General features: G+C 36.7%; 1 protein-coding gene across 4 annotated transcripts in view; it reads left to right on the top strand.

Moving 5' to 3' along the window:
* The window catches only part of LOC148657503 (A-type potassium channel modulatory protein DPP6-like), a 305,728-nt gene that overhangs the window by 268,383 nt on the left and 12,544 nt on the right, over nt 1-24,801 (top strand). For all 4 annotated transcript variants that reach the window (XM_088643867.1, XM_088643869.1, XM_088643866.1 and 1 more), the window contains exons 9-21: nt 3,849-4,003; nt 4,172-4,269; nt 5,764-5,887; nt 6,438-6,476; nt 6,712-6,819; nt 7,520-7,611; nt 12,618-12,665; nt 12,987-13,105; nt 16,739-16,786; nt 20,876-20,974; nt 21,953-22,022; nt 23,976-24,170; nt 24,662-24,716. In XM_088643867.1, the coding sequence (XP_088499993.1) occupies nt 3,849-4,003; nt 4,172-4,269; nt 5,764-5,887; nt 6,438-6,476; nt 6,712-6,819; nt 7,520-7,611; nt 12,618-12,665; nt 12,987-13,105; nt 16,739-16,786; nt 20,876-20,974; nt 21,953-22,022; nt 23,976-24,170; nt 24,662-24,716 (1,250 nt within the window). The remainder of the gene's footprint in view (nt 1-3,848; nt 4,004-4,171; nt 4,270-5,763; nt 5,888-6,437; nt 6,477-6,711; nt 6,820-7,519; nt 7,612-12,617; nt 12,666-12,986; nt 13,106-16,738; nt 16,787-20,875; nt 20,975-21,952; nt 22,023-23,975; nt 24,171-24,661; nt 24,717-24,801) is intronic.

The following is a 24,801-nucleotide window of genomic DNA, read 5'->3' as shown; positions in this document are numbered from 1 at the left end:
CGCAGGGCTTCCTCTTCATGCAGGAAAGACCTTTACTGATGTATGCCACATCGATGACAAAGTGTTGAGCTTGGGTAACCCGTAAAACAGAAAAGGGGGACTGAGTTCAGGACCTCTTTCAGCTGCTGAAACGCATCTTCACACTCCTCTAAACAGACTAAAAACGCTCTCTCTACCATCAAATGATGAAGAGGAAACCCTTGCATGAATTCACGTTAGTTAGAGCACAGGCTGAGGAAGCTCTGGAGCTCTTCCATAGTGATTGGGACAGTCAAATCATAACCTCCTGGATCTTCACCAGATCCTAAGCCACCCACCCACCCCCGCTTTCAGCTGGGTCAACACGCCTCACAGGAACTTCGTCTTTCTCTTGAACACTTCTCAAGATGAAGCTTCAGGTCTACATTGCGTGTGTAAGAGGCACGCACCATCAGGACGTACATGTACAGGTAGATTATGCAGCTGGACTTGACCCCTGACTTCTTGAACTGTTGTCCCTGGAATATCGCTGGATCTTCACTAATGGTTTTCATATGGAGGTGGCCAGAGAGTGTTTCTTCCCACTCCCTCCTTGTTTGCAATGAGATTCTACTAATGCCATCTACCCAAGTTCCATCTTAGGTGGAGTATTTTCTGTCAAAAAGACAGAATATCAAACTACATTCAGCAATAGTACTATATCCTAGGGTGATAGGGATACTGTACACCCTATCAGTATACAGTATTGTAACCCTGATGTCATTAATATATTTGTTATCCCTGAGTGATTCACATACAGTATACTATTATTCTTGTTGGTTTGCTATGCATTTTCTGTTGTTGTTTTAATAAATTGTACAGTATGTTATATACTGTATTTTAATCTTTGCAAATATTGCTTGTTATTTTGTCCAATTGACTTTTAGTAGTCTTAAAAGCACTCTTACAATTTATTATTACAATTTCTCATTCTTCCAGTAAATTCAACCACATCACTATATCCTTGAATTGTGTCTTCAAACATTTACATTTCGACTACTGTCAGGAAACAGAGAGCCAATTTAGTTCTAGAGAAAAAGAAAGCTGCGTATTTGTGAATGTACGGGCAGAATATTAAAACATTACTATTCCCCAGTATAATTCTGAATATTCCCCAAGTCTGTGCTGTGCTTCCTTATTACTGTAGTAATTAAAGGCTTTAAAAGATTAATACATTAAAGGAATAAAAGCTCAGCAGATGAACACTTGGCATTTTGTCTGTAATTAGCAATGACTCTACTCAGCAAGTGGCTTTTCACATGCCTTGTGCTCAGTCAGGCAATTCAGCTGATGGTCACATGCACACTAATGAACTACTTTAGCTGTTTTTTAATAGTGCTTTCTAATGGGAATTTCAACTAAAGCTTCATCTTCCTTTTACAAGTGAACTATATATACTAAAGACTTTAAACATCAAGGCATCTGTTGTTTAGCAATATATTGTTGGCTCATGGTATTTCTCATGAAAATCATCATGAATCAGGTGTCTGATTTCTCATTCGTAAAGACAAATCAGGTGAATTATTAGTTTGTTAAGATGCAGAAAGGGAACACCTAAAATAATTAATTTACATATTACAGAATATAAAGTAATGTTTCTATTAAACGTCTTTAAAGGAAAACTCACAATTCAAACACACAACAACAAACAGCCATCAACTTTCTCTTGAAGAGATCAAATTCTTAAACTGGTAACTGTGAAATTTCAGCTTTATATTTCAAGACAGAGAAAGAAAAAAGGAATAAAAGAATAAAAGGAATAAAAATTGCTTCACAATTGTCATTCATTTTAATTTAAAATTAAATTCCTTGTTAGAAATAATTCCCTATACTTCCATATGCCTCATGTGACATGTATCAATTTTATATGTGCTGCACTGAATTATCCTGCAAACCAAACCTTCAAACCAAGTAACCAAATAACACTCTCAGTGTGACTTACAGTATTTGTATTCAAATACAGTACATTTTTTTTCTCTGAGACTGGTTAATGTGGAAATCAATCCAAGATTTTCACCTTGGATTTTTGCTTAAGACCTTTCTTTTTTGTCCCCGACACTATGTCTATAGTCAGTTTTATTAAGTTTATTTTAAATTGTCAATATTTTGTGGTTATTTTTCATCATATTCATGATAAAAACAATAAAATTCCTTATTTCATGATGAACATTGCAATTTCACATCTGTAGGAATTGCTTTCCAAAAAAAGCAATTTCTTTTCCAAGAAAGTAAATGGAGAATCAGCAGAATGAGAGAAATCCTGATACAGGCTGTAGTACACTGAAGTGAAATGAGAAACACTATTGTCATTCATAACAGGAATGAACCTCACCAGGTTTTTATATACTGTATACTCAAACACATGATATACTGAGAGACATTAAAAACACAAAATAGCTACAGTACATAATCCTATATAGATGTGCTGCATTCTAATGTCACTTGTTATGTGTATAGTGTACAATGCCCATTATTACTGACAAATATTCATCGCCACTTTCGTAATCCTAAACTTTTATTGTCTAAAAATGCTTTCCATGTCCATGTCAAATAGTTGTTTATTAGATACAGCATATTGCTTTCTGTATATAAGTGTTTTATTTCACACTAGTGTAAAACACATCCTTATTTAAGTTTAAACTGTGTACTACCTAACCTTAGATGATACAATTTTGATAAAACATTGAGATGGCATTGAGATTTTTTAAGTATAAGGTTTGGGGTTAATATATTGTATGTTATGTACTGTAATAGTCCCGTCACCAACTTCAGTGCAACCAAATTATGATAGTTCAATAATAAAACACCCTTATTGCTCAACACATATCTGTGGCAATATCTTAAAAGACAAAGATGTGTTTATTTACAGGACACTGGATGTCATTTATGTACTATTGGAATGAGTTCCAAAGCCTTCAGGAATTACTAGCATCATCCTCTGACTGTAATTAATTACTAACATTGAACAATCTTAATATGTTTAGAAATGGGTGTATTTTTTATAATATATCAAATTTATCCTGTTTCCATAAAATAAATAATCTTCCACAGGTAAGATTATACTTTAAACTGATTCTAATAGTAGACAACTATGGGTCCCTTTACAAGACTGCATTCACATACTGTAGGGGCAGGAGTGACAAACGTTTGCCTGGTGATTTTAAAAAATGCTAAATATTTCTGCAAATATGAAAAATACAGCTGTCCCTTTATTTAACCTGTCTTGACTCAATGAGGATGATTGTGAAGTGCTGAATCTCTTATCATATATCCAATACCGAATCCCTCTCTGCTACAGCGTATCACTTTCCTCCTTTGCTGTCTACCTAATAAGTACAGGAGCTTGACTGATTAGATCCAGACCATTTCAGTCTCAAAAGCCATCAAGACACTCAACTGGGACTCTTTATTAGATAATCCTTAGCAGTGCAAACACTACCTTGCAATTCAGAATGAACCAGAATGACAAAGCAACTATCCAGGATGAGGGAGAATAAAATTACCAGCCTGCATATGCAAAATACACCCAATACATACAGTAACAATATACAGTATTTCTGCATATGCTGTCTTATCTTCTATTTCTTCCTTCTAGCATGGATTTGTTACAAAAGCTTTGTACTACAGGAGTAAGGATGGACTGGTATGATGTTTATACACTGCGAATGATGTTAATTATCGTGTCTGCACAACAAATGTAAAAGCAGCACAATCTGACCAAAAACTATGAATGAATATTGAATTGTTTATTTAATTATTTTCCTTCTTTTTTTAGATTATGTAATAACAAGGCATTCCCTTAATTAATCACAAATTATTTATTTTTACAGAGGAGATATTCCAAACCCATATCGCTCACTGGTGGTCTCCAGATGGTGCGAGGTTAGCGTATGCAACAATCGATGATACACTAGTACCGAAAATGGAGATACCTATTTATACAGGCTCTGTGTACCCTACTGGGAAGGAGTACCACTATCCAAAGGTAAGCAGAGGAAACTGATTTAAATATACAACACATTACCAGGGCTTGCTTGATGAAAATGCATGACCTTAAACAATTCATGTAGAGTATTTATCAGCAGCTGATTACTTGTAATAGAAGCCAACCTGCATGACCCAATAATATATTATCATGTGCTTCTTCCTGCAGGCTGGTAAGGAAAATCCAGTGATTTACTTGTATGTGGTTAACCTAAATGGCCCTCTGCACACCATAGAGATGAAACGCCCCGAGGATCAAAGAATCAGGTATATGTTTTTAGTTTTCTACCTTACTATTAACATTAGATTTAATAAAGACTAATGACAATTCATTTCACGCACTGTTTCATACCTTTTCAGATCTTTTATGTAACTGCAGTTATTATATATAAAAATTAATTGTTTCTTTCTGTTATTACCGATGCGCATGTTCTATATATTATCTATCCTTTCCATACTTGATATTCCATTACAGGGTTCCAGGCCAAACTGAATTTAAAATTAAAAATACTGTATTGAAATTGCTAATGAATTCCAGATATAAACAATAATATCCATTGTGTAGTATACAAGTGGTATATTTTTTGTCGTCTGTACAGGAATGAGGTGCTGTGTTCTGAGATTATTTTCGTTTTTGTTGTTGTTGTTGTTGTTGTGGAGGTACTGTAAATGCATTGATACCAGTTCTTTAACTGTTCTTTAACCAGTTCAAGAACAGTTTTAGTATTTCTTGAACCAGACCTTTAGCAACCTTGCACTAATCAGGAATACAATTATTGTATACTACATCAAAACAATGCAGTATTGTATATTGCACTGGTACAGTATAAAGATAAAGATAACATTGCAACCCACTTTTAGTCAGCTTAGTTAGATTTATTTATTTTAGTTGGCTAGCATTGAAGATAGGGCTACTAAGCACTGTGACTGCAGCAACTTTGGAAGACTTGTGTAAAAGCCATAAAGATTACTGCTATCTACATCATTGATCGAAAACAGATGTAAAAATCAATCTATATTCGCATACAATATTTATATTCTAATAAGTAAGGGGTGTGAATAATTAAAAGGAGAATAGTAAGAGTTGAGTCCTGATGCCAACTTGCTTTGCAAGCAAATTACAAACCTAATAACAATTGTACACCCCCTACCATCAGCAGTGACACTTACTGTACATGCACATGTTTTCCTTGGCATTACAAAGACGGTGAGGTGACTAAATCAAAATGAATTCACAAAAGCAGAGTAAAACACATGCTCTCTACAATTCTGTAGATATTTGCAAACATCTGTGTATCACCACTCTGCCTTCTCTGATAAAAGTGAGGCACAAATACTGTGCAGGGAAAGGACACCTGCTTCTTATCCAACAAAAGGCCCTACTTGGGACTAAACTTTCCCTAATGCGGATGGTAAATGAACAGCAGTCTTTTTCTCCATTCGAAACAGTGCAGCGCTAAACAAGCAAGAGATTTTTTTAAGCCTGGTGGATACCACAAATAGGAAATACCCATTTCCATTATTAAAACACAACAGTCCCACATTCAGTATCCTTAATGCTCAGATTACCTATATACAGTAGTACTGTACATGTTCTGTTTTTATCTGCCAAAGGAGGCCCTTTTCACAGTATTATTTATTCTACGGTCTTCCTCTTTCTCTCTTCCGTTTCTAAAGGTTTCTGATCTAGTTAATAGTATTGTTAGATTGATACAATTAAACATTGAACACAAAAAAGTAACAAAACTTACTTTGCATTAGGGAATATTACATAACAATGGTGAAGTGGGCAACGAGTACGAAACTGGCTGTAAATTGGCTCAACAGAGCTCAGAACATCTCTATCATGACTCTGTGTGAAGCTACCACTGGTGTCTGCACTAAGGTACGTTGAGAATCCTTTATTTCTAATCTCTGTTTTTTAAGCTACTGTACTGTTTTTACAAGTTATAAAAATGTTAATTTGCTTTTAGGTATCATGACATTAAGTGTATTTGGACTGTCTGTTTTTTTTGTTACTGTTATCTGCATCCATTGCATCTTGACTGGATGCAATTGTAAATTGTTTTGCAGAAAGCCATCTACCAAATGAATAAATGTTATGTATATGTAAAAAAAGCTGAATCTTAAATTATTGAACCTTTTCGACCTTGACTGTGACATCTCACTTAGGTAATTTAAAACATGCATTTCAAAATGCTACATTAGCATATCTAGAGTAGCATTAGGATACAATAGCAATAGCTATAACAAGCAAAACTTCCCTACATTCTGCTAGAGCACCACAAATGTTTAGATAAACATTGTCATAACACTGTTGTTTTTCCAACAGTGTAAAAAGGTGTTAGAAATTGAGAAAAACTCAATTTTTGATCATGCTTTTAATCATGCTTTAAGATTTCCTGAACCCCAAATACATCTAATTGTCTTTCCAGAAACACGAAGATGAAAGTGAAGGCTGGTTGCATAGACAGGCAAGTAAAAGAAAATGCTACCTGGAATGCTAGGGTATACTGTCAATTCTTGCATCGGTTATCATGCAACTTCAAGTATTGCTTGATCCTACTCATGCAACTAACAAACAACTTTGGAAACCTCATTAAGAAAACCGAAACAAAGTAATTTCATAAGGGAATAGAGGAGCAGACACCAGACGAAATAACCCACATCCACAAGGGAAGATTCTGATGTACTAATCCTTCCATGCAGAATGAACCACCTTTATTTTCCAAAGATGGGCACAAGTTCTTCTTCACCAGAGCAATTCCACAGGGAGCAAGAGGGAAGTTCTTTCACATCGCCATGTCATATTCTCAGGTATACCCAGTTTTGTTTCATCATATTTTTTTCAGTATCGGGTCCTGTCTTGTAATGTTTTTACTTAATAGATATACTGTACTGTAAGAACATACAGCATTATTGCAGATGGTGAGGAGGCCAGTTTACGTGTTTGAGAGTTTAGGAGATAGTTGAAACTAAACTTTTTGTCCATTGATTCTTTAAAAAACCCTAAGGTTTAGGTTTCTACCACCCAGTACGTTTGGCTGGGAAGCCTGTTCCAGATAATAACAATTCTTCATCTAAAGAAGCACTGGAAACAGTTGAACACAACAAGCTCCTTTCAGTGTGCCCTTAATTTTGGTTGTGACCTATATTCAATCACTTACCTCTCCCTCTCTGTGTTGCACATAGTCCATTATCATAACTCTTGACATTGATCCTCAGTTGCTGTTTATTTTACTAATTGTAAAATGTTTAATTGGTGTTAGCCACCGTTACCTGTTCTGTGAAAATGATCCATGCCAGTAATGCTTGCAAATATAACACGTTAAGGGATCTTTACATTGATTTATTTCAATTGATGAATTTCAAAGGACCTATAGATTTCCGGATTGCTTGCAATGAGTTTCTAAATTATGTTTCTCCCATTAAACCCCGACACCGTGCACCTGTTTGTGATTAATACTTTGAAAATCCAGGGTGATTAAATCTGCTGGGTTTTTTTTTCCCCCTAAAGCCTAATGCAAGTACTGACACTCTGCAGTCTATAACTTCCGGGGACTGGGATGTGACAGAGGTTTTAGCTTATAATGAAGAAACTCAGATAATGTAAGTATCATATTTTAATTTATTAAAATGTTTTTTTTTTTCTTATTGGTGGGGCTACTTACAGTTGTAACGAGAATTCTTGTAGCAAAGGAGTATTTATGGCCTCTGAAAGTTCTGTGGTTTGAGTATAGAGTGGGCAATACCAGGATCAAGGAGTGCAGTCTACTTCTACATAGTGATGTTGTGCTAGTTGGCTAAAGAAATAATGGCTTTGACACCATTGCCCAATACTGTACATTACCACACGTGGTCAGATGTGAAAAAGAGATTTGAGCTCTTTGCCCATGGTGAAATGATTACTCAAACAACTTCATATTGATCTGATAAAATAGTGAACTATTTTGTTTTGATTTTTATGACAGTAACTAACATGAGCACCTGTGGGTGCTACTTACTTTATACAGAGCATTGAGCAGTAAAAGAAAAATGTTATAAGATTGTGAATACAAATGTTAATTGGGATGTTTTCAATTGCTGTCATGTAAAGTACACATTTATACAAAAACCTATTGGTGCTGATTTAGCACACAATATTAACAAGGAGTTAAAGGCTGCAGAACACTGAAAATAGCACTTCAGCATTCAGAAATGCAGGCACATTTACAATGACCGATGCATGGCCTGACGGACACATGCAGACACCTTCCTTTCAACATGCACAAAAAATCTTGTTTTCTTTGTTCAAACCTGAAAAACTGCCTCTTAAAAACAGTGAAGGAAGAAAAACTAAATGCACTGGCATAAGTAACAATTGAGAAAAGCTTTAAACTAGAGACCTTGAATTTTAATGGAAGCAATTGAAGAGTTCACCAAGAGAAAAGAAAGGAGAAGTGCGCTTCAAAATTGAATACAAATTATGTTTTTCATCAAATTGCTGTTATTATATAATTTAATATGTGTAGCAAATGTATTTCCTCAATACAGCAGCAAATTCAATTTCGCAAACAGTAATGCAAGACTACACCCTATCTTTAGCGCTGGTCCAATTTGTTTATTTCAACACGGAGCATGACATTTGTGGTACATTAATATTCCATTATCAATGCACAATAACTTAAAACAGAGCCTTGATTTGAAAATGTGACATAATTAGCTAAACATGGTAACATTCTGGTGTTCACACATTTGTGGGGGTTTTAATAACAGAGCCCACCACTAAAATATGAGGGTGGGTGTGTAAAGTGCTTTTCTGCCTGTGACTCACCAATAGGTTAATCTGGCTCTGAACAGAGGACTGTAATTTCAGGATCATGGGGTCAAACTTCACATTGAGCAATAGTGCTCATTAATTAAGCAGCAGAGTGGAGCAGAGATTAGGACTGGGCCCATTCTGCAGATTTAAATCTGAGCCAAATGATGAATTGATATAATTGATTCCTATATATACACCAGGATATGGAAAATTAGAGAGAGAAAATACAGAAGTGAATTGTATATTTAAGATAGTACAGGATGGTAAAGAGCCATGCAGATAGGAGCACCTTTAAAGTGCAATCAGTAACTCATTTGGTTGAATGGGAAGCAAATAGAAATCCTTATGTTGTTAGTTCATTTGGTTCATCTGTTTTTTGTTTTTTTTTTTAATGGTGTGACTGTTCAAATCGGAGTGATATAATCAGTGGAGTAACACTGGGCCCTGTACTAGGACCAATCATCAGCTCTCACTAATTTAATGTCAGTCAGCGATCTAGACTATGGTATAGCTGGTAAGGTAATCACGTCTGCAGACAATAACAAAAGAGGAGGATCTGCAAACAAATTAAAATTCTCGAAGCACCAAATTAAATTCAAAACGATTTAGATGAAATTCAAGACTGGGCAGACAGTACATCTGAAGGTTAATGTAGACAATGTAAACAGAGTAATGTGGACAGCGTATTACATGTAGCTAATGACAACCTAGAGTATACTGTAAATACGAGCTTGAAGAGGCTACTTATGGAAAAGCCTTAGTAGTTTATGACAGTTAGATCTTCTAGACCAGGGGTTTTCAACCTTTTTGACATGCGTGCCATCCCGTTTGTCCAAGTTTGAATTTGCGCGCCCCTCCAACCCAAAACCCATTGTGAAAACAATGCAAACAGCCTCGTCACACTCACACAATATAATTGAGATTATGGATACATACATGCATTTCAGCGCCTTTCATTAATTTGCTTTAACAGTTTCACGTTCACCGCTGTTGTTAACCTCAGCAGAAAGCCACCGGTCCATCTTTAAGTTTGTAATCGTGGCATAATACGAAGTCTCAATTCTGCCGAAGCCTTCGCCAACGAGAATAGACGGCAGTTAGCCTGCTTGGCCAGGGACATGAGCCAGATTGCAACACCCCCCTCTAGTGGATGTATAATGAACTGCTATTAACGACTGAAACAACACGTTCGCTGCAGTTGTTTTCATTCTTTTTCGTTTTACTTGTTTACGTGTTTGCGCCTAAATGTCTCGTAATCTCGCGCCCCCCCCCCCCATTGACAGGTCCGCCCCACTGGTTGAAAACTGTTCTAGACAACATGGGGAAAAAGGAAATATGATATCAGGATATAGTTCATGTGGTTCCAAAGCATGTAATTTAAATCAGGGAATGTAATGCTTACAGTACATCGAACAGTTCACTAGCAAGACCTCATTTAGAATATTCAAGTACAATTTTGCTCACTGTGTTATATAAAAAAAAGATACCGTATGGCCCTGGAATCACTCACGAGACTAGCAAGATAAATTCCAGGGTTCAAAAGGAGGGCGACGCAGACTAAAAAATGAACCACTTTTGTCTTGACAAGAGAAGACCTAAGAGGGGATGAAGTACAGTATTAAAATACTCAAAGGCATTGACAAAGTCAGCCCAGTGGACATCTTCAGAGTAAACAGTGAAACATTAACCAGAGGACACAAACTCAGTGGAAGTGTATTTAAAAACAGCCATGTCACCCTGCAACTCACAACTGGCAACCCACTGAAACTGAAAGGTCATTTGTAAACTTTTGTTCCTTTGGAAATTAAAGTAGTGGATAACCTTGATATGATCCACAGAATTTTATGGAAATTGTCATGTGAATAAACATTTAGAGCTGTAGAATGATCTCAAATGTATCATCTGCAAACGGTGTATGAAATGTGTTTTTATCAAAAGATCAAAAAGGGGAAAAATGTTTTATTGGCACACTGGTATTGTTTGTTATAACCCAATCTGAAGTACTGCATGTGTCCAAAACAATGAATTTTAATTATCAAGTTAAAAAATAAGAATAAAATTCACTCACCATGCCCTATCTCAGGAACTATGAGGAATAAATTACACTCAGCTGGAGTAATTATTGATTTTTTTATCCTGAATGCACCTATTTTATACCAGTAACTGAAGCATGAAATAGAATCGTATACTGGTTGATGAATGTGTTTTTTGCATCTGACTCTATTAAGCCTTTAGTACTGTACAGTCTGAATGTCATAGATTAAGAACAACAACTGACAAATGCATTAATTTCCACAGTGAGATGTCTATGAATTGTTGCAGATTCTGATTCATATCTTTTTGCATTGGTATGAGTGCTCCACACTGGCACACAGCTTCACCTGGTGACTGACATATTTGTCATGTGAATCCCCTGTCACTGCTACACCAGAAGCAGAATTACAAGGAGCAAAACTATCAAGTAAATGATGAACAAAAGGGAGATCTCAGAATGCAGCATTCCTTCACCTTTATAACAAAATAAAACATTATTGTGATGTACTCATTGAGCAAGTTGAGTATTGGGTGGTGAACACCGGAGTATAAGAGAGAAACACAGATGATGGCTTTCTCAGTGATTACCTTGATGTGCCAAAAACTTGTCCAGTGTCCAGACAGATTCATCCAAGCATAGCATTGGGAAATTGCTGCCCCAGGACTCCAGTCAGCAATAACATCCTATCCTGCCCTCAGCAGGAAGTTACTGCCAAGTGAGATTTCCTCTTTCACCACTGAAAAGGAGAGACTAGTCACCAAATGTGCACTAGAGACTCTATGGTGCAACCTGCTGTGGAGATCCTTTATTCTGCAAACACTCCACAGGGCCATGCAAGGGCTAAAAACCATGAGGGAAGCCAACCACCACCAGACGGGCTGGACTTTGTCACTTCAAGCATTCAGATTTGACTTTATTCATCATCCCAGAGTCACTGATTATGCTGCTGAGCTTGCCAACCCCTGAACACATACCTGACCGATAAAGGAGTCTATGGACTATAAAGACCAAAGCACTCTGATCACTCTGACTGTGCTGACCACTTGGTTTACCAGACTGTTTTAGCTCATGGAATCCCCTCTCATTCCTGAAGGAAGGGGACAAAAAGCTGTTGCATGTCCTCGTGGTATGACCTCTGCTGAAGTCTCTCATAAACTCTCATTCATTATTCACTTACGTGTGTTTCTTTCGGCTGGTATCTTTGTATTTATACTTATTGCTGTTGTAATTTCTGTCTTTATTTATCGGTTGTTGTTTTAGCGGTTGTCTTGCGGTTGATCCACAGTGTTGTATAGTACCTGTCTCCTATCTGCCCAACCATTTTGTGTCAAGTTAGAGACACCTGACTCCTCTCGGGTTTAAATGGAGACTTATCTGCCCATTAAGAGAATCCTGGGTTGGAGTTTAGATTATTTAACCTGGTCTCATTTTTGTGGTGTGTCCTTATCTGTGTGATGTTACAGACCATGTGATCTTTTTCTTGCACAACAACACTAAGTAAACAGACACTTTTTCTTATTTTAACGTCTGGCCTATATTTACAGTATAGAACTTCTGTATATGACAACACCTGGACTGCTTGGACCTATTTAAGAACAACGTCAGAATTCTGGTAGTTGTACAAAATACAACTATCAAGTTACGCTGCTGTTTTTCATTTTGTATTCGGCCTTTTCAAAGTGCGAAAACAAAGTGCTAGTAAAAGTAGTGTGTTTGATACTTACATTTGCATATTTAAGTAGCAGGCAGCACTGATTATTTCAATTTATAATTTAACAGATACTTTCTAAGCAGAGAAGATGATCCTAAAAGACAGCATCTCTACAGGTATGGTGTGTCATTTGTGAGTTGCTTTTTTATATTTTCCACCAGTTTTAAGGATATAAGCATAAAATTGATAATCAAATTGATTGCATGATGTTGATAATATGTAACTGATAATGTGATATTGATAGTAAGAGTTAAGATTTAATTATTTATGTTCTATCATGCTTTATGTTTATTACATATTCCATATTATTTATGTATATTAATAACACGATAGATGTATATGTTTTCATAGCTGCTTAACATAGATTGGAATTTTCTGAAAAATAAAGACTGAGAACATGATTAAGGCCTTCTTTTTCATCACCCTTTATGTTTCAGTGCCAATACTACAGGCCCATTCAACAGACGCTGCCTCTCATGTGACCTTATTGAAGGATGTGGTTATGTCAGTGCGCTCTTCAGCCACAACACCCAGTATTTCCTATTAAACTGTAAAGGTATGTTTGTCCCTCCTCTCCCATTTGTCTACTCACCTAGTTCCTATTGTTCCTTGCATTTCCTTAATTTCCCTGAAAACAACTGAACCCTGCTATACAGTAGGTATTAGGACATCTCATACAGGAATTCATTCACTCTCCTTCGGCTGGGGGGTCACTGAATACAACAAACTAGCATTTTTTTAAATTTTAATGTATTACATTTAAGCAATGTCTTCTTATACCTGTTACACATCTACATCTCAATGTTAAATTAACAACCAATCAATATGGTCATCAAATGAGTTGACAAAGTAATAAACTCTTACAGGTGACTGCTTCATTCTGGCGGTTTATGTGTCTCAAAATAAATATGTGTTGAAAAACTGCAAGCTTACAGTAATTACAGGAGACCATAGCAAAAATGAAGACGTATAAAATTAATAAGAAGCTAGAACAGTTAACACAATAAATAATTCAGGGTAAATCTGATCTGATTCTCTTTAGTAGATGAAAAGGGAATGCTGTGCTTGCGGTTAATGTCTGGAGCTTTCAAAAGAGAGACACAGAGTGTTGGAAGAACAGGTGCAGTCTCAATAAATTGATAGCAGCTACTGGTTCAGCAGGATTCAAGATAAGACTCAAAACAATCTCAAGGCTGTTTTAAGTAGATAAAGTGAAAAAAAATCAGCAGGCAGGATAATACCTCATGAGATTAGACTTTGAATCTTTTGTTAGAACAATGTAATAACCTCCTCGCTGCCCTGTTTGAAGAATGTGTAGACTCATTAAGGAGACGTTCAGTGTATTCTGACACTGTCTGAAGTGTTAGACTACAAGATTTAAAATAAATACCCGGGAGCCTTAATGACTGGGGAGTCTATAATGATCACTACTGTTTTAACAAATATACCTTCTGTGGTTGTGTTGTGGAAGATGTCTGTTACTTTACCAAGAATAAATATATTCATCTCTGTAAGGTCTCTCAATCAACTAGTGAATTTAAACCAAATTTTTAACAATGAAGACCAATGTGTTTTCAATCCATAAAGTTGAAGAAAGGCACAAATAAGGAGAAGGTTATAAAAATATTTCATATACAATGAATATGTGAGCATGATGAAATTGATCATTAATAAGTGGAAAGTGTGCTGTACTACGCAGATACTGTACAGCCTTTCAGATAGGCTTTCCTTCAGATTGAGCAGACTGGCAAGGTAGAAACTGGTTATGAATGCCTCTGTGAAGCCAACAACTTCACAGCTTTAAAAAAGCCACAAAAATATAGAGTAACTGAGACAGGAGGAAATGACTTTGAGTCAATAATAGTCACTCTGCAATGCTAAACCATATGGCAGTAAGTCAGAGAAACAAAGATAAAACCCAAACGGCAATTAATGTGGCAAACAATTATGTGGAAAAATGTTTTGTGGTCAATTAACACACAGTAGGAACCTTCTGGTCTAAATGCAATGAGTTATGTCTGGTGCAGTCCCAACACAGTGTATCACGGACTCATCACCACTTCTACTGTGAAGTGTAATGATGATAACATTGTGTTATGGGGCTACTTTTCATCAGCAGGGACTGGGAAGACTGTCAAGATTGAGAAAAGGATAGATGGAGTAAAGTGCAGGCAAATCTTAGACAAAAAAACTGTTTTAGTGTATTAAAGTCCTAAAAACAGGATGAGAATTTACCACACAACAGGACAATGGCCCGAAGCACAAAGCCAACACTTCACTAGACTGGAGCAACAGGAAGAAATTGGATGTCCTTGAAGGACCCAGATAGAAAATCTATGGCAGGATTAAAAAATTGCCGTCCACTAACAGTTCTCAGCCAATTGTTTAGAGCTTGAACACCTTTGCAAAGGAGAATGAGGAGTTGCACCATTCTCATTTGCAAAGTTGGTACTTTCTGTATCCAAAATGTCTTGCCAAAGCAAAATTGACTTTAGCTGATACTCTGGCATAAAATAAACATTTCCAGTGCCAATCAAGGATCTTTTTACCTCTCTCTGTCACTCTTATGTTTTTTCTATCTCTCTGTTATATGGTTCTTTCCCTTGTTTTCTTAGCACCTGTGCTTTCTATTCTTTATTCCAGCCTTTAGCTGTCATTTCTACTTTTTCTACATTTCTGTCTGCATTGTACTGTTGTATATTCGTGATATCACATTAGTTACATAGTTTTTAATTCCTTTAGAAAATGAAAACAATAAAAATCTAATTAATGTTTAATGTTAAGTGTTTAGATGGAGAAATGACGGTAGTTTTGAGTGCTTGATTTTTTTTCCCCCTATTGCACCCAGTAAGGTAAGCACACTGTAAAAGCAGTCATGATTGAAAGAGTGCCACTTTCCCTGTCAATGTCACATCACAAATATGTTAATGATATGAATGCCTTGCAGTACAGGACTTGCCTTTGACAGACCATGACATGTGGCAGATGGTTTCCTTATGTTTAACTGTCAGAGCATTGTTTTTGAGACTAAAGGGCAAAACCACATGGATCAATCTGTCATTACAAGAGGGTTTAAAACACCGTGGCTGTATTTTATTAATGTAAGAAGGGCACAGAGCTGAACTGAAATACACATGTACTCCCAAAAATCAATATAGTGAGTTTGCTTGACCCACTTTGTCAGCTTAAGTTCAGTAGATGTAAAAAATACATTCTAGGGCATATTTTAATCCAAATTTACAGTAATTCTTTGCTTATTTTTATAGCCTCTTCGGTAATGCTTTTAAAGAAGATACATTATTATCAATTAAAATGGGTAAAGTTTGCTGACCTCTGTTTTTCTTACCGAAAGTTTATATTTGTTTATCGTTGTGTATACAGCATGTGTGCTTTATGTCTTCTTATTTTACTTATGTTTCTTCCTTATTTGCAGATATTGATATAATAATAATAATCTGTGCCAAAATACAGATAGACTGTTCTTATTTGAATTTGAAAAAGAGTCAGTTGGGGTGCTTAAAAGATATCTAGCACTAGTGTTGCTGGTCAAATAATGTGCTACCTGTAAAAACGCTCCTGAGCACTGTTTTTCATTGCAACGTTACCATTGTCCTACTTTGTCCGACTGAGACCACTGTAAGTGTCTTCTGTTTTCCCTTATTGTGCTCTTTCTAATTCTGTTATTCCCCTGCTGATTGCATCCTCAAAGTGTCAGGCTTCAGGCTTCTCTGTTGTGCCCTTTCATTTTCTGGGTGTGACTTTTCGGCGATTCGTTTTCTCGTTCCTCCCTTTGTGGAGCTTTTCTGCAAACCTTAGATTTTTGTGCAGTAAAACTTCACACTAAAGACATATCTTGACATTCCACCCTGTCGTAGGGATTCAAAGTAAACTGCACTCTATTTCATGTTAATTAATCTTCCGTTGAACTTTTTCAGTCGGTCAGTCAAGCTTAATCTATCGTCAGAGCCATGTATTCAGGAAATATTTGTTTAGAACCTGCCTGAGAATATATTGAGAATCATTCTAATTGGCCAAGCAAATCCAAAGGATTCATTGTGCAACAGCTTTTAACACATCGGAATTCTATGTTGTATAAAAGCATTCGATTGTTTCATCTGGGCATCGACTGTAGGTGTTTATGAAGACTGAATCCAGTGCACAATTTCTAGATGTTTTCTTTCCTCTTCAGGTCCTGGAGTGCCGTCTGTGACTGTGCACAGAACTATGGATAGGCAAAGTGAGTATTCTCACCTTCTTTCATATCAGCCTACACCTTGGGAAGCCCCGGAGTGCCGTCACTTACCTCGCTGGGAAGGGAATTAAAGTTTATTTTTAGGTCTCTAGGTTTAGATATGTGTATGCATGGACTGTGAATCTATGGATATTTGTAGGAGTGTTCTTGCTCGACTGTAATTATAATTGCTTTTAATAATTAGACTCTTTTAACGTAACAGCGTCACCACTCACTGGGGGGCAGTCTGAAATAAAATTCGTCTCTATTTCATTTAATTTAGACTATAAACTGTTCGTGCAAAGACGCGTGCTTCACAGTTGCTCTGCATCTTTGAACATAACATAACAACTGGTTACTGTATGTGCACTGATTATATTGCTTTCAACAACAAAAAACCGCTGGGGTACAAACAAGACCTCAGAGGTATGTTATTCACTTCTTTGCATTTTGAGAGGTGATCATTTGTTTTGAAAAGCATAATTAAAATATGTTAATTAATACAAATGTGCCATAAGGATTAATCCCCAATCCTTCTGCACATTTTTATCACTCAGCATTGTGCATACAGTAGTTTTTTTTTTAATCGATCTGTCAATCATCCTTTAAAAAGTTTTTTTTAAAACAATTCATCACTTTATTGTTTTGGCGAAATTAACTCTTGATCGAAAGATGCTCAAATTCATTTTCAAATTTCAGTCATCGATTAAAAACAAAAATGAAAAGTACTGCATCCCTCAGGTTTTGGAGTTTGTGAAAACACCCTAACTCCAAACTGCATCTGCAAAATACACCTCGGCTCAGGCTTCACATGCCACCTGCTGAGAGGCAGACTGTCACATGCACAGACCCCAAAGGGGAGAAAAAATTGCAGTGAGATTTTTTTGTATTCCAAACCTAGTCGAAATTAAACCAACATGAGCGTGTGACTTTAAGGCCTTCACATATTATCCAATTAATGAACTAATTCACTCATGTGAATCGTTCTGCACAATAGAGGCCTGAACAACCTCTATTGGCAGATCAGCTGAAACTAACATGCTTACTATTGCTGGCCTGTCATAATGACTTTCAAGAAAATAATTATTAAAATTCACGTAAAGGAAATAGGACCGTCTCTACACACATACTACAAAAGGTTTTTTGTACATGGTTAATCGTGTGCATATTTCATAAGCACTTTGAGGTTACACAGATTGTGTCTCAAAAGTATCATTTTCATGTGGAAATTTGGAAAGAGGTTCCACTGGAATACCAGTTTCCCACACTTTACTGATTATTAGGGAGAAAATAAGGTGCAATTATTTCAGTAGGTCAAAGCCTTTATCCCATTGGACTTTAAGTGCAACCAGCATGGTGTAATGAAACACAGGACTTTAGCACAGCAGGGAGTGGCAGGAAGGCAGCTTTTATGTAAACAGAACCTGTTGAAAATCCACAGATGTTTGTATGAATTATTTACAACATTCACCAGTGAGTCAAGCTCAGTGTACTTTTGAAGGATAGCTTTAGTACTGTGAGTTCAGCAGGACAAACTACACAGCATAATTTCCTCTTGCTCAATTTGCACATTACTATAACACACAAAGCGATACAAATAAAAATCACAATGTTTTTATGTAGAAAACAAACTCTATTTTAATTAACTACCCGAGAAATAAAACTAACCATTATATACTGATGGAAAGAAGAAACGCAACATTTTCTTGAACGAGAATACTATAGCTTATGTACTTTCACAAAAAGTTGTCAATATGATTTAAGCCCTCTGAAAAACAATACAGCTTGTGCAGTGAGGCATTGCAACTTGCCAATCACACAAAAGTACGTTAGGTGCACTTTTACCCAACAAGGTCAGGTGGAACAATGCCTGATCAGGTCGCCTTTAAAAAGGCCTTAATTCGAAGCTTAGGTCACTGCAAGAAAAACGCCACACTTAAGTCAGTTTTCTGTGCATCCCATAATGCCTCGAATGTCACCAGAGGCAATGGAGAGGGCCATTGGCATGCTGCAGGCAGGCATGTCATGTCATGTGCCCGGATTGCCAGACACTATGGAGTGAGCCGCTCCACTGTGTCCCAACTGCAGAGAAGGTTTCAGCAGATCGGCAGGACAGATGACCGTCCAAGATCCGGTCGCCCTCGAGAGACCACACCAGAGCAGGACCGACATATCAGACTGGTCCATCTGAGAGATCGTTTCAGATCTGCCGCCTGTACTGCTGCTGAAACTGCCAGCAGACACAATGCCCACATCAGTGACAGGACAGTGAGGCTCCATGTTGCTGGCCTTAGAGCAAGGCGACCTGTCAGAGGCCCTCTGCTCACACCTCCTAGACATCACACACGACTGGCTTGGGCCAGACAGAGGCTACGATGGACTCGTCAGCAGTGGCATCAGGTCCTCTTCACAGATGAGTCACTCTTCAGCCTGATCTACGCAGACGGGAGGGCCAGAGTGTGTAGGAGGAGGTGTGGCGTTTCCTTTTTCTATCAGTATATATTTTTTTGTTTTTTGCAAAAATTGTATGGTCCCATAGAGTTCTGTTTTCATCCAAGATGATAATTCCCTTTTGTTAGCTTAGTAATATTTGTAAGTACAAGAAATAAAAACAACTTTAATATCACAGCATGTGGAATTGCTCTTACACTATATTTACTCTTGTACACTATTAACTCTTCTTCTTTAAAACTACCAAAATATGTACATTAATATGTTCTACGGTGTTACATAAAAAAGGTGTATGTTAAGAACATCAGATAAGTTACAAATGTGAGGAACCCATTTAGCCCATTTAATTTGTTTTTTCAGTAACTATTTGATCCAATGATTTTATCCAACCATTCAACCAACATGAATGGGCAGTGTTTTCCATTACCCCATTAACGTTTGTGTAAAGATACACAGTACCTCTTGTTCTGAGTTGTTGTCAATGTCTAAGTGTTAAATATGCAGTGCAGCAATATTTTTTTCATTTTTCTTTACGTGTTGAGTGGCTCAAAATATCAAGGTAGACTGAATTCAGTTTTGTAAGACACTATACAAGAATGTGTCAAAAAACATCTCCCTACTACCATTTCAGTACTATTATATTTTGATTATTTTTTCCCATTAAACCCAAAAGTAATCAAATGCATATATTTATCTGATTATATTTGTAACAAACTTGCCATTTCCACAAATCGTGTGCAATAACAAGCAAACTAAAATAAAGTATTTAAACAAAATGCCTTCCTATAACTAGATGGGAAGAGATAAGGAAGTGAACTGAATCTCACATGGCCTGCAGGTAGCAGTGGCCTGTGTTCTGGGTTTGGCTGAGCTCAGGGTTTCAGGATAAAATATCCCAGTGAGAGCTGATGATTAGTGTACAGTGAGGAGAGGCCTGGATTGCTCTTCCTGTCATTGTGAAGCAGAATTGACCAGGCACTGGATAGTCCAGCCGCTAATAAGGAACTTGAGCAGGGTTTAGACTATCACGTGACAGTTAGTTTTGCCCTACCGATGCTGTGTTGGTGTCTGTGCTCGGCTGAGGAACCAATACTGGAAATCTGTTGGGTTGCAACTGAACACCTCTAAGTCCCCGAAAGACCATCTGAACAGAGAAAATTCATCCATTCATCAATTTCTTATGTTCATTTGCTTGCGTTTTGTCAAGGTTAATTTGTGAATTCCGGTGTGACGAAAAATGAAAAACAACATTGACAATGTTTACATTGTTCCTTACATTATTCATTTTGAAAAAGCCATTTTATACCCAAGGTATAATGAGTAACAAGTCCTCCCCGACCAGCCAAACTTCTTTTTTTTCCTTAAGCCAAAGCAAATTCTTTTCAGTCCATCTTGATGGTTTTTTGGACTTGAGTGATTTGTTTTCCTATCCTGACTGCGTATGTCATAAACAGACCTCAGCAATTCCACAGTGCAAAAAGATTTGATTTGCACTTGAATAGGAGAATGCCTACCAAGGCGGATTTGCTGACCTTTCGTTCATTCCACGTCTGTTCTTCATGGGAAAGCAGTTTCCTCACGGTGAGGGGTTTTAATTTATGTGTATGAAGTGTATGGCTGTGTATATACATTTTATTATTGCAGATATATTGGATTTGGAGACCAACGAGGATCTAAAGAAGATGATAGATTTCAGACAGATGCCAAAAGTGGAATACAAAGATATAACTATAGACGATTACAGTATGTATCATACTTTTCTGTCTAGTTAAACACAACTGCAGACTAAGGTTAGACATTCTTTTCTTTTCTGATTACCAGATTGGGTCATTATTGTCCTCTTTTTTATAAGTCCTTTTATCTCTATCTCACGATAGATGTGAATTTAAACAGCTACAGCGTATGAAAATTTGCCACACAAAAAAGTGCTCAACCCCAGAAAAAGAATGTTTTCATTACAGTCTGTAAAGCCCTATTTCATACCAAAATAAAATGTATTTTGGGGGATACAGATGACTACTCAGGCCATCTTTGTAACGTGAAACCCACAGCCCAATTTATTTCTTATATATTGTATAGGCTGTGTGTGTATCAGTAGAGTTACCATCAAATTTTTATTAGTCCACTGGAAAGTTATAATTTAGAGGACCCTTACCAAATAAATCAATGTACAGTAGTACAAATTTGTTTCAGATAGATTTCTTTCTTTGTGGAAGACTTTCTACTTTTCTACGTTTATTTAACAATTGTTTTCACATACAGAAAATGCTGAATCAAAATCATTTGAAGGTTCGGTGATTTGCTTACACTTGTTTTTCTGTTTGTGTGAAATCTCTAAAAGTGATGAAAGTACTTTATAACTTTAGGTGAATGGTGATCACAGATTATCATGCAAGGCTAAAATGCATTTTTATAAATGTATACTAATAAAACGTCTGGTGCCATAACTAATACAACAGTGTTTTATCGCCATGTTGGTGTTAAAATGCCAAGTTGTCTCCAGACCTTTAAATTATGTGTTTCGCTTTAAAATACATCCATCTTATTTTCTCTTCCTCTACCTTCCCTTCTTTATCCTTCTTCTCCCCACAACAATCGATTAGTTTCTGGTTTAAAAGTATAATTGAACAAAAAGGAAGTTCCCTAACAGCCTTGCACAAACAGTGATGCACAGTATGACCTTTTCTCTGTTTTTTTCTGTTTATTTTTTACTATTTATAGCATTGACAATGCAGATCATGAAACCTGCGGGCTTTCTGGAAACATCACATTACCCCCTTCTTCTGCTAGTGTGAGTGTCAAATACTTTTTGTATCTTATGCACTTAAATTGAACAAAAATACTGCGACACAGAACCAAGGACCTTAAAAGGGATCTAGTCAAATGTTTTAAAATGCTTTATAATTCCCAATGCATTGCTGTTAGTGTACAATAAATACTTCCAGGACTGGGAATCACATTGTTATCTTTGGTCTGACATGTCTTATTATTTTTAATTTAATAATGGAGAAAAATCATTTATTTTTGCCACACTGTTGTGAAGGTATTACTTCTAATCCCTTGTAATCGGATTTGAGAAAAGTTACATGAGGTTAGCAATCAGTTTTCTGGCTACCGGTATTAATTTGGAGGGATACACAATCACTACAGTAAGAGATATTTATATAACAAAACTCTCAACTGCGTATTTCTTTACAAAAAAGACCGAATCAGGCTGAATGTCTACGTATGTTTAAATATTTCACCAAAGAAATCAATTCTGCTGCATAAACATAAAGCAAAACAGCTTTGGCCTCCGATGCTTACTACAACAAAATAAATGTATTCATACACAGAATGTGAAAAATGAGATAATGATTTCATACTTCAAGTGATTTAATAGGAAACTTGTGAAGCATTTTCTTGGAGGGATTTGATAACAGAATATCTGAAAACGAAATGAATAACAGGTTGCTTAACTGCATGCTGCAGGGACAGAATGAAAAATTACAGCTCTGGTCACAGAGTGCAGCAGAGTTGTAGAGGCAGTGATGTGTTCCTCATCCATTAGCTTCCTACTGAGAACTGACCTTTTTTAACACGATTAGAATTATTGCTGTTCATGACTCAGTGTTTTGTTGTTGTTTTTCTGTTGTTGTTTCTTATGTTATGCCTGTGAAAGTGTGTGATAAACTTCCTTAATTAAAAATAAATCACTGCTTAGTGTTACTTAGTATTAATCACTTGCCATACTGCTTCACTGTGAGTTCTCTAAACCTAAATTACATTTTCAGGCAGGACAAACATTTAATGCATATACTGATTTCTGTCTCCAATTTGTGTGTTTTAAAAGGAAGCTCACCTTATCTTTCATCAGCTGTACAGTATATTGCTGAGGGAGACCAGTCAAATTTATTTATTTTATGACTTCAGAGAAAACAAGGACACAAAATTCAATACAGCAGAGACAGTTGTTTATCAGAATATTAGTTGACATGATTGATATTATTTTTTGTTTAGGTGCATTGTTGGTTTAAAGTTCAGCATTTCAAATAATATCATCGTGAAAATAACCAAACTTTGAAAGGTTTTAGGCAGCTTCAGGTTTCCTTTTTTTAAAGCTTTGTTATGACTGAATTATCTTAGCTCTTTGGCATTTCGGTTAAATGATTCACTTTTATTTATTTTCTTTGAGAAATAAATATCTGAATCATGTAATGCCTGTGCACATCTGTGACATTAATCAGCCCCATGGCAGTGCATTCTGCACATGCTAGCAGGTATAGAGAGCTGAAAATGAAATCTTCTCCTGTTATGGACTCACAGCTCATAATGTTTCTGTTTGCCCTTTTCTATCATTACGTCATCAGTTATTTCAACCCAAAAAGTGGCCATAAGGGGAAAGTAAAATAAAGATATACTGTATACATGTATCTGACAACACGGCACAGAGGTGTACAGTAGCTTCTCTGTTCAAACAGCTGTGTCATGAAAGTGCTGCAAATAGGACCACTTCAAATACAGTATGTTCCAGTGGACAATGACAGATAAGCCAGAGGGCACTGATATCATCGCTGGCTTGCAAAGGATGCATTTAAGCTTTCAGAGACACAGTGGTGCTCTCATTTAGCTCATATAGTGCCCTCTGGTGTAATAACACCAAAAACTCTTCTTTTTGACACACCTACCACACATCTTAGCGATCAGGGTGCTTTTGATGAAACCAGTGCACATTTAGTAACATGGAACTGAATTGTTGTTTCAGTGATGGAACCCCAGGTGCCCAGACAGTGTCAGAGAGGTATCAGGTGGACTGGGCCACTGTTCTGGTCAGCAGTTTCAGTACCATTGTCATACGGTTTGACGGACGTGGCAGTGGATTCCAAGGCACAAAACTGCTTCACAAAGTTAAGAAGAAACTGGGAGTTTATGAGCAGACAGATCAACTGGAAGCTCTGAGGTATGTAATCTGGAAATATCAGCAAGGAACATGATCCTTAGTCTTCGGGGGAGACTAAAGAAGGGAGGGTGTTGAAAAGTTTCAACGGTATTCACTCAGTATTCCTGTCTGCAAGAGGCCAGTGATGTAGGAAATACAGCATCTGCCACTGGATAATTTAAATGTCATTGACTACAGAGAAATTCAGAAGATTCACCACTTAAATCTCGGAATCTCCGGTCCAGATTTGATAGGACTTTTCCTGGCAGTAGACTTTAGACAAGAAACAAAGACATCATAACCATCATAAACTCTTTCCTGATCATCAGTGCCGTGTTAAAAATCATCTGTGATGTCAATTATTTGATACAACTAGTAATGTTTGTTTCCGTAAGCAGATATTTTCTGATGTATGGTATTTATGAAAGGAAAGGTTCTGTTACTTAACCATTTGTATCTGTTTAAAGAAAAGAGGCTTATTATGTTCATTTTATCTTGTTCTTTAATTTCAGAATATTATCAAAAGAACCTTATGTTGATAAAACCCGTATTGGTGCTTTTGGAAAGGTAATGCTTTCATTTTTTTGTGCCATTTAATCTGTTGCCTGAAATATAACATCTTTTTTTTCTTGTATTTGAGTGCTGTTGAGCA

The sequence above is a fragment of the Lepisosteus platostomus genome, chromosome 8 (genome assembly GCF_059453375.1).
Source record: "Lepisosteus platostomus isolate fLepPlt1 chromosome 8, fLepPlt1.hap1, whole genome shotgun sequence".
NCBI lineage: Eukaryota > Metazoa > Chordata > Actinopteri > Semionotiformes > Lepisosteidae > Lepisosteus > Lepisosteus platostomus.
This window is presented reverse-complemented; position numbering and strand designations above follow the sequence as displayed.